At 40.7% G+C, this 16210-nt stretch overlaps 1 protein-coding gene across 3 annotated transcripts in view; it reads left to right on the top strand.

Moving 5' to 3' along the window:
• AK5 (adenylate kinase 5) overlaps positions 1-16210 on the top strand; it is an 82454-nt gene that overhangs the window by 64329 nt on the left and 1915 nt on the right. For all 3 annotated transcript variants that reach the window (XM_036387912.2, XM_036387911.2, XM_036387913.2), the window contains exons 11-13: positions 3882-4045; positions 5036-5152; positions 8798-8959. In XM_036387912.2, coding sequence (XP_036243805.1) covers positions 3882-4045; positions 5036-5152; positions 8798-8959 — 443 coding nt within the window. The remainder of the gene's footprint in view (positions 1-3881; positions 4046-5035; positions 5153-8797; positions 8960-16210) is intronic.

The following is a 16210-nucleotide window of genomic DNA, read 5'->3' as shown; positions in this document are numbered from 1 at the left end:
CAGTGTTTCTGGCAGCAAAGCCGGTCCATGCACTGCTCATATGGCGTGTTCCTGGCCCTGCTCACAGCAGCAGTCCCAGCTCTCTCTGTCATCATTAATTCTCTGCTGGTGATGTTGTGCTCTAGATCAGAGCTGTTCATTTCAGTCACATGCCCAGGCTCCTTGGCCTTCCCACTCTGGGGGACATTTGGGCAGGAGGGGGGAGAGCTGAGACCTTTGATCCAGGGCTGACTGCAGCTGAACACCCAGAAGTGCTGCTTGGGCAATTGGTTGTTACTGCACCCACGGAGACGCTCTTTTTCTCTCCTTGAAGGACTCTCTGTGAAGCATTTCTGCAGTCAATAATTTAAAAAGTAACCACCTAAGTCAGCAGTGCTGCCAGAAAGTTCTTTACCAGAAGATCCCCTCTCACAGGCCAATGAATCAACATAATGGAAGGGAATATTGCTCTAAGGGACTGCATAGACTTTTTAATCTGGCCGTGTCTGCAGAAAAGCAATATAGAGAACTGCATTTAATTTCTGTGTTAGTACTCTGGTTCCATATTCTTGCTTACCATTTGTATCAAAAAGCACAAAGGGACACTCAAAGAGTTCTGTTACCAAGAATAATCTCACTGATTAATACAATGTTCTTAATTTCTTTACCTGCAATTTTTGGATTTTTATTAAGTTACCAAATGAGCTTTAAAGCAAGGTCCACTGCACTGAGCAATACTAGGAAAATACAAAAGCATGCTAATATTGAAGAACTGCTGGCAGTTCTATATTGTCCTACAGGTCACATCACACTCCTAATTCCTCTGGCTGTTTTCTAGGCTTTAGCTTTTTCTCTGCATAACATATATAGAAATCAGAAGACAACATGATTAATCTGATTAGCAAGTTATCATGAACCTACACTTTTTTTCCCCAAGTATACGTAGGCAGATCACAAGATGACAGCATAGAGAAAAAATAACAGTGTTCACAAAGAATCTTATGCCTTCACAACAAAAGTGGGGATATATTTTTCTACGAACAATTGAGCCATTGGGAAAACTCGATTGCCTTTTTCAATGCCTCAAATATTTTCCATATGAAAAACACTGTAACAAGTTGCAGTGAAGTCTTAACTGAAAAAATCTTCTTGCTAGCCTTTGTCATGTTTCATATGCAGCTGTTATTCCAGATAAACTTTCTTCACATTATTTTTTTCTTTAGAAAAATGAATAGATTTAAGAAGAATATCCACTAAAAGACCAGGTACAATTTTTGTAACACTATAAATTCACTGTGAGCTTCATGGCAGCAGGATTAATTTGCTGTTAAAGCTGCTTATGTAGCAGTGTTTTAAGTATGTAATCTGAGCAAGAAGGCAACACCTAATTAGTAAGAAAATGCACTTTCACATCTTTTCTCACCTGAATAGCTCTATTTCAGTCACATTAAGGAACTTCAGAGGGAGGCAAGGTAATACTTTCATTTCAGACATGTAAATTAATACTGGTGTAAAGGCCAAGTTGTGCTCAGCCCTCAATGCTGAACTTCCTGGGGAATTCAGTCTCTTCTCAGATCATGCCAAGCAAGAACTGTGGTCTCATTCATGGATAAGAAAGCACAAGACTTGATAAAGTGGGTTGTATGCATTTGTCAAGCAGTGGGGTGCTCTGCTACTCATGAGATGAATCTAAATTAATACCAGTGGCCATAAAAACTACCAATTTTAGCACATTACTTAATCAAATATGGTTTTACTCTTTAAAGAGCTCAGCATGTTATCTCTGCTTTGTTTGAACTCTTCTATAAAAAAATGGCCATTTTAATTAATGTTTTGGAGAAACACTCATTATGGTGTATGCCCTGCATATTCTACCATTCTGACAGTGTTCTCTTTTAAAATACTAACACACAAAGGTATTAGAAGCACATCAAATTTTCTGAATATTTACCTGCTAAAAACCAAAAAATGTCCTTGTATTGTTATTTCTAATAAGAGATTTAGTAATTTTGTGTATGAGTAGAAATTATGAAACTTCTCATTGGGCTCTGCATTCAGAAGAGAAACAGTTACATAAGAAAAAGAATGTAATAATCTTTACAGCTGGGTTTTTTTAATACTGCATATATACACCAAATAAATAGGATTAAATTACTGCACTGTTAGCATATTCAAGGCCAGGAGACAAAATGTGTAAACATTTTCAATTTACTGATCTACAAAAACCCCAGCACAGGCCAGAAATACTATTAATTGCCACTCTGATATTTAAGGGATTCATTACTAGTAATTTGCCTGTAATTTTGTTACATCTGTTTCTTTATAGCCACTCCTATTTTTTCCTTGTTTTCTTTCAACTAGTGTTTTTAGAAAACAATAATGTTCTTCATATTATGGCAACAGAAAAGCAAGATGCAACCCACATTGGCCAGAAGATAAGTCTGCAACAAAGATAGTTGTAGAAAAATTATAGCACAGGCGTGATTCTCACACCATAGTCTGTTTATTCTCCTTGTGAAGCTGAAGTAAAAGACTGCACATCACAGAACACAAACCCCTTCCTTTGATGCTACTCCTTTGTGACCCAATTTTTAGTCTCAGCTACAGTACTGTAATTTCTCTGAAAATTATATGCTCAGAGCAATTATTTCTTACATTGAATGCAAAAGTTAGAAGAAAGTTCAAGTGAGGCAAGAGACAGTGCTAAAATCATTCTATTGTGAGCGAGTTTTTCCTATATTTGTTTGTGGAAGGATAAGGAAACAGGAAAGCATCATATTTTTTAGCCTCTTAAATGAATGTAGCAGAGCTGTGTAGCCCTACCGGCAAGTCCCAGCCGTTGATAAATAACACAGGTCACCTGCTGAAAAAACCCTACTGAAAGAGTTTGAGCATTGTCTCCCTCCAAGGCTGTAATTACCTCCTACTGCAGTAGATCTTCTGAACAGATCCATCAAAGGCTGCAGAATTGCTGCTACAGGCAGTGAGGTTTCTCCACAAACTCCCAGCAGGAATTGGCCTTCCCGCCCGCCATGCCCTGGCACCGCCATGGCGCCTCAGGGCCTCACCTCAGCTATGCCAGCGGCGCTGACGGCACTGCCCTGGGACACCTGGCTTCCAGAAGGTTCCGTGGGCTGTTCCTCTCTCCAGCCAGGCAGGGGTGGCTGCAATGCCTCAGCAGGAGCCTGAAGAGAGAGACCTTCCATGCTGTGGCCTTCCACGCCATGGCTTTCCATGCCGTGGCTCCGTGGCCTTGGAGTGGAGGGAGAAGCGGCCGCCTGCATGGAGGAGCTGGGCCAGGCAGCGCCTGCACCTGCAGAGCGGCACAGGCAGAGCTCTGGGCTCTCAGCTGAGGCTGCTGGCTGGCCAGGGGAAGCAGGAGGCTGGAGGAGCCATTCCTGCCAGGAGGACACCCCAGCATTCCGGGTCAGTGCCCTTCCCCTCCTGGCGCTGTCTCCCACAGCTCCTGTGGGAAGGCGCAGGTGGGCCCTCGTTGTTATTCCCCTCACGGTGCTGCAGTGAACATTACTTGCTACAATTTGTTGCAGCTGTCAAACTGAAGGAGTGCAGAGTGAAATACCCTTTTCCACAGGCTGTTTCATGTTTTTCCTTAACATGCTAATGGTGTTTTAGGAACAGGTTCTCCTCTGTTAGAGATTTCACACTGTTGTGACTCCTTCAACTTCAACACATTTTTCAGTCAGCACTGTAGTTGTATCAGGGATATATAGGTATATGACTTGTTCTACTGCAGATATTTTCTCTACCAAAAAAAAAAAAAAAAATTAAAATTTCAAAACAGTCAGTGTCATCAATTTCCTCCCATTTTCTTGGTGGGTACAGTTTGAGAATTGGAAGATCTTTGTTCTTTTCTAATTCTAGTTATTTTTTCCCTCACATAGGTGGGCCTGGCTCTGGCAAAGGTAGCCAATGTGAACAGCTAGCCAAGAAATACGGATTTACTCACCTGTCCACTAGTGACCTTCTCCAAAATGAATTATTGTCATTATCAGAGAGAAGTAAATTGATCAAAGACATTGTGGAATGTGGTGAACCTGTGCCTGGCGTGAGTGATGGTTTTATTTGGGGTTCTAATGGTTAAACAAAGGCCATGGTAGGTATATTGTCTAAACCAGTGAAATAGATACTGGAGCTGATGGTTCCCATTTCAGTAAAATTAATCTGTAACCTCAGGGAGACATTTCCTCTTTGCCAAATCTGTGGCACTTGTTTCCCTTTTCAGTGCCAGTATTTCTTTATGTTTCACATAGGCAATAGATCAGACATGAAATACAGTGAGACAGATGCATTGCAAAATGTAAGTGTAAGTACAAGAAACAGAAACTTTATGTCCTTTTTATAGCATTACATTTCAAATTCAGAGCTGGTCCTCCTGGCAGGTATTTTAAATTACAGTACCTGCAGCAGTTCCCTGCAGAGCTGGCTGACATCCCAGAGTAGCTGGACTGCAGCTTAATGGAGATTGTGAAGGCAGAGGATGTTGTTCTCAGCTGGACCTGACTTTTACATGGCAGGTCCACAGTTCCAACTCTTGGTGGGTATTCAGCGACTGCAGCTAGGTCAGAGGATGTGTTTGTTAATGAAAGATACTGGGAAATTTTGCTCAGGGGAAACTAAAAGCTGTGCTCAGGCTTGATTTTGATTGCTTTGCTCTTCGGTGTGTTTGGTCAGATGGGGTCACTTTCCATGTAATATAATTACACCAGTGACATAGCAAAATGCAATCAGTTTGGAAAATGCTGCAGCAGTACTCTGGAGTTTCACAGGTATTAACATTCATTTTGAAACTATGAAATATTCTGACCTATCTGGAGGGCATTTTGGGAAATCTTGGGTGGATCGCAACATCACATTTGTGCGGCATCGCCGGTCCTGAGAGCATAAAAAGCAGGGTGCCCTGCTGCCTGCAGGACAAGAAAAACACCTGCATTCACAGAGCCGTTTTCAAGGGTGTAGGACTAAAGTCAGTGCAACAAACAAAGGTATCAATCTCTCTTCTTAATTATCCAACTAATTCCCTCTTTTTCCTATACAGGGTATTGTTCTGGAGCTACTGAAGGAAGCCATGGTTTCCAAGCTAGGGGACACAAAAGGATTTCTGATTGATGGGTATCCCCAAGAGTTGAAAGATGCAGAAGAGTTTGAGAGCAAGGTGACCATACAACTGTAATGCTGCTGTAACTCCTGTAATGCTGGTGCTGCTTCAGTCCCTCTCTTCAGCTGATTGCAGCAGGGACGTGTAAAAAGCCAATCCAGGAGAGCTGTGCTGCTGATCACTGAAATTTTGGCACCCCATCAGTATAGCAAATCTAGCTGTTGCCCTTACCTACAAGGAATCTAGAATACAAGGAGAAGTAGAGGCTGATTTTATCTAAATTTAATGTAAATAAGAAACAATTCACATTTCGGGGAAAACATAATTTTAGAACCAGTTTTCTGGTTCTAGTGGATAGTGCTGTACTTCTCATGAAAATCTGATGCACGATCATAAAATTATTTATCTTCACAGTTAATATTTATTACCAGTAAGCCAGCTCTGCTAAAGCTTGCTGTCACTTGCAGCAGCCAAACCAGATTTAATTTTTGTGGTGAGTAACAGGTGGCACAGCCATAAAAAGAGCGTTCTGCAAGTGCCTGCGTGGCAGCTCCGAGAGCTCTCGATTTCCCCAGTATGTGCTGAGACCTCGTGAGAAGCCTCAGCCGTGCATTTCTCAGCCTGCAGGAAATACTCTGTCTAAGCCTATGAATGAATCTGCCAGGGCTTGGGAGAAAAGAAGTGGTGAATTAGGGATAATAGATAGTCTATGTTACATCATATTACACTCCAAAAATGTCCTAAACAAGTGTATAAGGTAATAAAACTTTAGTGAATCCCCTGTTTTCTCACTGAGCCTTTAGCTGCTTTATTTATTTAGTTGATTACCATAACAGCTTAGCAAGATTTAGGCATCAGAAGCCAGATAAAATAATGAGCAATGGGATTTTCTATAGAAGCCATTTACAGAAATGTTGACTTACTAGTCCCTTTAATAAAATGCTTTAGACTATTAAAAAGATGCTGGAGATTTCTCTCATTTTGTGTCTGAGGAGGAGCTATTTCAGCAGTGCTGTTTCTCTGGTAGGCATACATGTTGGTGTCCTGTGGACACTCCTCTGTATTATGAAGTGGGATTTAGAGATTGGGGTGTCCTGCACTGAGGTATTGCAGGCAAGTAAGTCCTAATGCATCCCAGGCTGAAGCAGAGCTCCTTAAGTTCCCTGAAAGCAGCAAAAGATCCCATAGTCCTGCACTACATTTGGCATTTGGAGTAAAAGACAAAGACTTCAAGTGACTGTTTTGAAGGTGCTAAGTCCCCCCTGTTGTGCCTTGTATCCACTTTGCACAGGCTGGCTGTTAGCTGCTCAGTAAAACTGTGAAGTTTTTTTCAATGAATCGTTTTTGAGTTAATGCTCCGCAGTTCTTTCCTGTTCTATTTAGAAGACATCAAGAATAATACTTATGTTTCAGAAAATAAACAGAATGAGCTATGTAGAAATAGCTGATTCTCCAGCCAGTATAACCCAATTCCCTTCTATGATGCAATTGTATTTTTACCCAGCCATAATTCTACAGAAGCACAAAACTCTGTTCCCTCCTCAGTCCTTCTACAAGGTGAAAAAACATTTTTAGATTATATATTCCACAGCACCAGGCAGGAAGTACCCAGTGAGACAGAGTAAAGACCCAAAACATTAGACTTGTTTGGTATGTATTATTTAAGCTAAATTGTATGAGGAAAACTGTAATTTAAAAAAAAATAACAAAAATTGCTGTAATACCTGATAAGGGCATTAGTTTCACTTTTTGTGGGTTTTAGTTTGGAAGAAAGATATTTCTGTAATGGTTTGAATTCCAGATAGCAATACTGAAACTTCTAAGAAAACCATGTACATTTTTCAAAAGCAACTCAGACTGAGTGTATCAAGCAAGAAGCTATTATCTGATCCTATCAGTCAGTAGAGTCCTTCATATCCTCATTGTAAGGTGACGATATAACTGATAAAAGGAATTATTTCCCATTTATTCTAATTTAGAACAGACCATGGAATTCCTCATGTAAAACTGGGAGGAAATAACTTCTCACCATCCAAATCCAGTTATACAAAAAGGGCATTTGTTTAAATCATTGATTAAGCCCACATCTTTTTTTTTTAATTCTCTATGTCTCTTGCACCATTAAAACTGCCTTGTTGGCTTCTTTAATCCCCAAATTCAGTGCTGCTACATCTAATTGCATTAATGTTTTCTGTGTGGAAAAAATGGGTAGATAAAAGCCTGTCATTGAACTGTCTGACATAATCCCTTGGCTTCAGCTTCTAGAAAGTCATTAAGGGTAGTAGCAAGGTCAACACAATCCAGACATCCTCAGTCAAATGCAGAAGCCCTGACATGAAATATTTACCTTTAGAATATTTCTTCCTTTGGGGGCTGTCAACAAAGATAACAATGACAATTTCCATATATCAGTCATTTAGACTTTCTTTACTGTAGCAACGGTAAAAATATGATTTTGTAATTGTCACTAGTGTGAAGTAATCTTTTTCCAAAACTTATCACTTTTTCCTATGAAAGTGTTTTCCAGATCCCTGCTGGAAAGGGAAGGAATGAGAAAAAGAGTGAGCGTGTCATTGAAGGATTAAATACATAACTGCATGGAAAAATAAACTTCTTTTCCCCACTGATCCTGTAACACCTTTATTGTGCTTGAGACAGTGGAATTTATGGCTTTGGACTCAGCCCAGCAGGTTTTGCTCATACAAAATCTTGTGTCAGAGAGTACTGTGCCTGAGCAGGGTGCATGACAGTGCATTCCAAGATTTATGCTAAATGACATACATATTTTGAGTATTTCAGGGAGAGAATGATGAGGATTTGTGTTTAGAACTTTTGGCTCTCTCCTAAAAAACCATAAAGAACATTTTGCTCCTTCTTGCCATTTCTTTTTTCCCCATAATATACTGCAATATCTATGATCAAATGTAGAAAGAGACGATTATTTATGACCTTTTCCAAGCCTAAGAATCAAAATCAAAATAAATAAATCTGTATTTATTTTTATTATAGTAAAGGACAGACTCCCTCATGACTAGTTTGGCACTAGCCAAACAGCATTAAATGACCAGCTTCCCACAGAATTTGGAAATTACTTGCCAATTTGAAAATGCAGAGAAATATATCACATCCCTCCTTTGCAGCATGGGGAGGAATGGTGTGGGTACACTGCAAACAAGGACATAAAATACTGTGTGACATAAAGTAATTCACAGGATGAATTCCTGTGAATATTTGATGGTGTCCCTGAGCCTGTTGTTACTCATTTCCATCTCAAGTGGGTACACTTTTATGTGAACATTTCCTGCTACTGCATCTTGAAATACTAAGCTAAGTTTACCACTCCCTTTTCACACATTGAACAACAAAAAGGCTACAAATATAACTGAGTCAAGTATTGCATAAGTCCTGTACTGTTTGCATCCAGCAAATAATGAACTGACACTCTTGAGTCCAAGTAGCCAGAATTTGTCAGATCCCATCTCTTTCTCTCTGTGTAGAGCCCGGGTAAGAACAGCCTTGCTCCTCAGTGCTGGCATCTCTTTGTGCTGCCACAGTGAGGGGTGGTTATTAAGAAGCACAATTTCCCCATAGAAAAATACTATTTGCTCACAAATTCCTTGGTGACTGTTTTGGTGTTATCCAAACAAAATCTCTTTTGCTGGGCCAGTGCTTTGAATATTTATTGTTTTCCTTTGTCTGTAGATTGGGGAACCAAAGCTCGTGCTCTGCCTGGACTGCTCTGCAGAAACCATGAGCAGTCAGAGCTCTGAGAACACTGAAATCACTGAGGACAGGATTGAAAGCTACTACCAAGCATCAAACCCTCTGATTGCATACTATGAAAGCAGGACACAGTTATGCAAGGTAAATACTTGACCTTTTAAATTAAATTATTGCTTTTTTACTTCAATTATATTAGCAGTATTTGGAAAACACTGACATGTCACCATTTATGAACTGTTCCCACACTTTTCAGGTGTTCTCATTTTACAGTTCCCTGGTTTGTTTGCAACTTCTGCAAAATTCTGAGTTCCACAGTACAGTTTGAAAGAATAAAACCCCAGATTTATCCTTAGTCAGAGAACATATCCTGAATCAATAACTCATCTGTGTAGAATCTCTTATTTAAAATAAATTCTAGAAAGCTTTTCTTTGAGTATTAGGATTTATTACTATATAAGAGCTTTCAGAATTCGGATGAAAGATTATGTTAATCCAAAGCCTTTTAGTAAAATTTTCAAAACTGACGGTGTATATCCTGAAATAAAACAGGCCTTCATACAAGAGAGATCTTTTTGCTGGAATAAATAACATAGTTATATTAATTTCAGTGAATTGCCTCAGTTTGCACCTGCTCAGGATGTGATATTTTAAGCATTCTTTTTATTCTATAATCAATACTTCAAGAGAAGCAAGAAAAAGTGCACTTAGCTGGCACAGCTGTAGACTCATTTACATAGGATTTTGGGTTTTTTTCTTTCTTTGTTTCTCTGCTCTGTCATGGCAATCTGTCCCTTAGTTCAGCCACAGAAAGATCTAGTCCTACTGCTCTGTCTTGTCCTAAAAGGGAAAGAATCCAATAACAGTTTCTGGAAATATTATGGGATCTATTTTTTCTAAGGGCTGTAGCAAACATGAAAGTCACCTGCCCCAAACTTTTCTCCTTTGCAAAGTTCTAAAAGAGGAATGTGCAGCTAATTTATGTGCCAATATCCTGACCTGAGGACAGGGTAAATGACACAATGCTGAGAAAAATGATACTCAAAGGAAGAGTTCTGATTTGTGGCCTTTCCTTACCCCAACAGTAAGTGCACATAAGACAAAGCCTAAGTGTCAGAAAAAAGGTCCTGCTTACTTTTAATCTTTAGGCTTACAAAGGATAATGTGGTTTATTTGTTTTTTCCTTGAGAAGCTCTCTTGCCAAAATTGCAAGGATGTGCTAAGAATTCAGTACAATACACAATACACCAACACAGCACAATGCCAAGGAAAACAGAGCTCTTTGTCTCACTATCCTATTCCAGGGAGCTGTGCCTATCACAATGTTTCCCTTTTTGAAGCATCAGGGAAGTGACAGCCCCAAAGAGAGTGAAACTGCACTTAATACTTTCACACAGATTTTGCAGTCATGGTCTGCCTCATTTCACATGACATGCACTTTCTTTGCCCTTCCTTAATGCTTCTGCTGTAAGTTCCTGCTCTTTTCCCTACAAAATGGCAAAACATGCAGTCCTTTCTTGAAAGTTGGTAGCTCATTAGCTCCTCAAGGAACCTGCCAAATCTGTGGGTCACAGCTGAGGATATGTGATTTGTACTTGTACCATTAGTTTTGGGGAAGCTGACATTGTGTGTTTGCATGTTAGAAAATGCCTGTGCTTTGCTGAGTCTACACTTCTTTTCTTACAGTGTCTGTACATTGTCTGAACTTGCTTCTGGTGAATGTGGTGCTTACCATATATCCATCTTCCAGGTGGAACCATTGAGTATGAATGCTCTGTGAAATCAGCTTTATAAACATTATTGTGGGAAATGTCTTTTAAAACTATTTAAGTGGTCAATACATTTAAGCTACATATGTTGAAGAAAGCAGAGTGTCACGGGGAAGTTTGCAATTCCCCAGGCACGGGGTTAGTTTCTTATTTATAGAAACAGATTTTACACCCAGCCAAGCATTGACATTAGCAGCCACTGGGTGTTCTCTGAATGATGAAAGGAAATTCAGGTGGAAAGAAGAAAAACTGACAATAATAACTTCTGATCAAATATCAATAACTTCTGACTACCTGTTGGTTTTTTTTTTTGGTGCAGGCTAGGCTAAATAGTCTTTGTTTGTTTTTTTAAAATTTGTAATATCATGCACGCAGAAGACTGAGACCTTACCTAGAGGCAGTCGAACATGTTTAATATTTTTCTTTCCCATTTTAATTAAAACATCACATATTTTCAGTGCTGGGGATTTGTTCATTCCTAAGTGGGTTTATCACTCTCCAACACTGACCAAAGCTGGCTGAAGATGTTTGTGCTGCCATGGAGATGCTGCTGCCTCTATAACTCTGTTTCCTGAGAGAACTGTGTGTGTTTCCTATCCATTTCAGACAAAGTCACCAGTTAATTTACCCGTGCTGATTTGAAGATCCCTTAAAATAAATTCTCATCTGCATTCCTGGATTTATTTTAAATCACCTATGGACCTCCCTGTAACTACAGATCAGAGGCTAGTGTACTCTTTTCCTTAGGCAAAGCTGGTGGGATCCAAGAGCTTCAGGGAAGCAATGCCTTCATGAAGGTGCTATTTGGTGACCTAGATCAGTCTGTGATCCCAGGATAAGCAATAGCCAAAGCATCTGAAGAGAAGCTGTTTAAGAGAGGAAGAGAAGAAGAGTCTTAAAGAGTCTTTGATTCCTGCCTAGGTTTGGTTTTTCAACAGAAGCAGCTCTTCAGTGAAAGGCCCACGTGAGCTTTATGTCCCTTGGGAGTGCAGCAATGCACTTTCCTAAGCATGCAGAGGAGTGGGTGTTGAGATTCTAGGGGAATATTGGAGTCTAAATCCTGCTAACTTCCACAAAGATTTGGCATTAACCTTTTCTAGCCAGCTTACTACAGCACGTGGCTAAGGACCACTAAATTCTAGGTATTAATTGTGTAAGTGATCATGTTTTATAGGGCTTGACTGTAGCATCCAGCTCCACGTGGCCACAGAAAAGAAAATCAGAAATAGACTTGTGTAACAAGAAAATGGGGTTGGCATATTGGTGTAATTTAATATCTCCAGTTTAAAATCTGAATTTAGGACTGGACAAAATTTCCCACTGACTGGGAACAGCACATGACAGCAGTGGGATGTATTTAACTTCTCCTATCCACTCCAAAGGTTTTCAGTCCTGAAAGAGGCTGATTAAATATGCAAATGTAAATTCAGTCCTGGGCAGAAGGCCAGCAAAAGGTCTGGTGTGGGAATTAGATGTTGGCTGTGCACTCAGCAGAGGAGGAACTGATTTGTCACACCACATCAAGGTGTGGTGAGAGTCCGGTGTCAAAGGAGCTTTCTTACTCTGTGCACTGGAACACAGAGTAAGAAATGCTTTACTCCATTTGGAACAGGCTTTAAGGCATGGTTGGATGGAGTCTGACAAACACAGTGCAGACAGAAAAACTCAGCTCTGACCTGGCTTGCTCTGCACTCATTGGGAATTCTCTCCCTGCTTTACTTGCACAGAAGAGACAAAGGTATTTGGTTGTAACAGCATTCCCACTTTAATCTCCAGGATTTTATGACTTTCCCCAACCTGGAGTGATTGTGCATAGGTGCATTCATAACCAATATGATATGATATCTGGAACTTGAACATTTTTCCATTCTGCTGACCTCTGAACAAGAACAGTGACCTGGTGAAGCTGCCAAAATATCGGAATTGTGTTGGAAATTTCCTTTTAGCCAAGATTCCCTCTTTGTGTTTCTGCTCAGCAGTGGAGGCTTGAGGCATGCATGGACAGAGGGTGAAGGCTGTGGGTGCAGATGAAACACCTGTAAACCTGACAGGAATAGAGAACAGCAATCCTTCCAGCACCCTGCTGAGATGAAGAACTGTGTACATATTTACAAGGGAAGATGAACTGACTGAAGAATGAAGGGCAAAGGCAACAGTGTTCTCACTTTTCTGCTGAGGCATTCAGTTTCTAAATTGTGTTCTGGAAGGTAAAGTAGTTGAGACTAACACGTTAGAAATTTTTCAATTTTTTTTTAATTCATATTTTGGGGATTTAATATTCCATAATTTCTTTTGTAGTCAGTTCCAGAACACCCACCTAAGGAGCTGCAAGTAGCTGCTTTTCATGAAAGACCTTGTACTGGAGATGCAAGTGCTGAAAGCACTGCTCTCTAAAACACTGCCTGCAAGCTGCCTGCTTCTGTGGGGATTAGGTGCTTCAGATAAATGGCATTAAATGAAATGAAACGAAATGCATTGTAGTAGCAGTAAGCAGATAGACACTGTTGGTTTTAAATCTATTTCTCAGTGAGTTCCAAGGCACCTGGACAGAAAAGTGCATCAGAAAATTTAGTAGGCATCTACTTGTGTTTTGACATGGCAAAATGTAAATCCCTTTGAATATATGGCTCTCTCTCAACTGAGAAGAAAAGGACGGGGGAAAAGATTGTTTTTAATATCTGACTCATCGTTTAAAGCTTTTTTGATGTGACAGTATGTAGGAGGGTAGTAAGTAAAAGAGAAGAGCAATGCCTTGGTAGTCAAGCAAGACAGCCATGATCCTACCTAAGACACCTGGTAGGTGTCTTACATACAAATTTCCTATTCAAAGTCTGAGGAAAAGGGCATGATTATAACAAATAAGCCAAGCAGGGCAGAGCAGGGGTTTAAGGGTGCCCAAAAACTTTTGACTCTTTCAGATCACATGCTACAAAAGCTTAGCCTACAAAATCCAACAGGAGTTAGTTTTTTCTGTGCTTATTTCCTTTCATTATTTTTTTTCTCAGTGCTGTTCTACTATTCCTTTCTAAAATCACTTGCAGTCACATTTTCCATAACCATTATCATAGAACATGTGACCCTCCACCCTCTCCCCGTTTTTCTGAGCGTGTGTGGGGAGGGGCGACCTCCCCCTTTCCAGGAGGGGTAATCAATGGTAATAGTGAGAGCAGTCATGTGGTTTATTTCCATCTTTTGAAAGGTTCTGAGACCCATTAACCCTGATAGATAAGGATGTGGGGAACAAAGGAACAAGTGATTCTCTATTCCCCCCTTGGTGCTTTGTGGCCCATTAGATGAGAAACTGATCTAGAAAGATCCATCAGAAGCATTAGCAGAGATCATGGATAAAACAACAGAAAATGCATGCCTAATATGAATAGGTCTCAGGGCAGTGTGCTTCAGTGTATTTTTCACAGCTTGATCCATTGCTGTGAGAACCAGGTGCTGCATGGTCTCAGAGATTTTCTAACACACTCTAGTGACAAAGACATAAATGTTAGTGACAACACAGCTGAGCTTGACTGACCTTCAGTAAGAGGTTTCTAACTACTGAGCTCATTCCAGAGTCTGTCCTCAGCCATCCTCTCTACAGACAGTCAGGTTCTCCTCAGTGGCAGGATATGTTTAGAGCTCTAAATTTCAAAACCTACAACAAAGGTAGATTTGTTGACAGAAAACTTAAATTGGTTGATTTTAATGACAAAAGGAGCAATATTGTACCATACAGATGGTTACTCCTGTAGTTTTTCATATGAGCTCATTAAATTTCTCTGTATTTGAAGTTACCAAAAGCCATAGCTGGATTTCAAAACTGTGGGAAACTGTATAGGGATCTTGTTTTATGAGAAGTCAGCCTTAAATAGCCTTGAAAACAGGCTTAATTTATGAGGTTTGTTAGAATCTGAGGAAGAGAAATACACAGTTTTTTCTCTGGAGCCGCTGAGAATTGTTGAATTACTGTAGTACTAGATGTGAATTATTGGCACATTAAGTTAGTTTTGTGCCACAATGTTTAGTTAGTTTTATGAATTGGGCCTTTGTTATTTAGGAGGCTAGCATGGGAAGCACTGGGGCTGTCATTAGTCAGGCCCATCCATATTTTATTGTGCTGTTAGGAAGTCAGCATTCCAGCCCATCATAAAGGGTGACGTTTCCATGCTTGCAGAACTAATTCTTCATCACAACTCCCTAGATCTAGACCTGAGTAGCAGTCCCAGTTCTAAAGAGGTCACCAAAAAGCCAGTGGCAATCATTGTGCTGGTAAGATTAGATCAGTTAGACAGTGCAGAAGTATTTATGAAGTGAAAAGATAATAATAATAATAATACCACATATTAAGATGAGAGCTTTGAAATGGCTGTGGCTTTCACCCTGCATGTAGTATATTTCCTGTGGGATAGCTATATGAAAATAGTTGTCTTGGCAATTGAGACAGGCCAAACAAGGTGTTTTATAGCAGCTGAGAAGGGAGTTGCTGGTTTTGTTTTAACTGGAGAAGGCAGACATTTGGTTCAGAATGGTTCATCACCCCCATTTTCTCTTTGCTGCTAGTAAGTACCCCCCACTTCTAAACACTTCTGAAAGGCATGCAGCAGCAGCAGCAGCACCAGGAAGGGCAGTGAGGGGCCAAGGGAGGCAGCCTGGGAGCCGGCCAGGGCACTGAGCACAGCTCAGCTCACACAGTCACACACCCTGCAGCAGCCCCAGGGGACAGGCCCAGCAGGGCTCCTAAAGGCTGGCCTGGCTGGGTACCCAGTGCTGGAGCTCTGCTGATGAGATGTGCCAGCACTTCCCACAGGGACCAAACTTCTCAGCATCTGCAGGTGCCACCAAGAGTGAAAGCCAAGCTTGGAGAGTGCCTGCAGTCCCTGCTGGAGCTCTGCAAGGAGCAGCTGCTGACTCCCACACAAGACTCAGCACCAAGGGACTTCCATGTACATGGACTGCAGTCAGCTGTACAGGAGCTGGCTGCAAGACAACTTCATATCTGAGCAGAATTTCTTGGCCTATTTAAAATACATTTATTTGAACATGAAACTCCCTTAATTCTCCTGCAGACCAGAGATGGCAGAAAGTATTATAGGCAGGGATATCCCCTTCAAACACTACAATTGTCTGGCTTTCTAGTCAGCAACTTGGAGATGAAAATGCAGCAGTTCAGAAAAAGGTCCTTTCACAAAGTTGTCATGGATCTATTTAATCTTGTGCAAACTTCATGTCATGCATGCATGAAAGGACTAAGCATGGAGAAGCACAGAAGAATCTTGCTTTTGTGTAAAGACCAAATATCTCAGAAGGCATTCGAGGAAAGGAATAATCAGCAGAAGCATCTGTGTGGAGTACACAGCCAGTGTGAAAGCTGCTTCTGTCACTGCTGTGAGGGCTGAAGACAGCTCTCCCTCTTCATGTGGCACAGCATGGGATGGACATGAAACTCCTTGCTCAGAACAGCTCAGTTCTGCCTCATGTTTTCCAGGGAACACAGACAAGTATTACTGGCTGCAAGTGCCATTCCTCTCTGCTGAAATGCAGCTCTCTCATCTTCAGCTCAGGAGTGTAAATTCATCTTGTTTTTGTGAAGTACAGTAATGAAAAATAGCTTGGTCAGAAAACTGAATCTTTGGGA

This window comes from Molothrus ater, chromosome 9, assembly GCF_012460135.2.
Source record: "Molothrus ater isolate BHLD 08-10-18 breed brown headed cowbird chromosome 9, BPBGC_Mater_1.1, whole genome shotgun sequence".
Lineage (NCBI taxonomy): Eukaryota > Metazoa > Chordata > Aves > Passeriformes > Icteridae > Molothrus > Molothrus ater.
The sequence above is the reverse complement of the archived record's forward strand: the minus strand, read 5'-3'. Positions and strand labels throughout refer to the sequence as shown.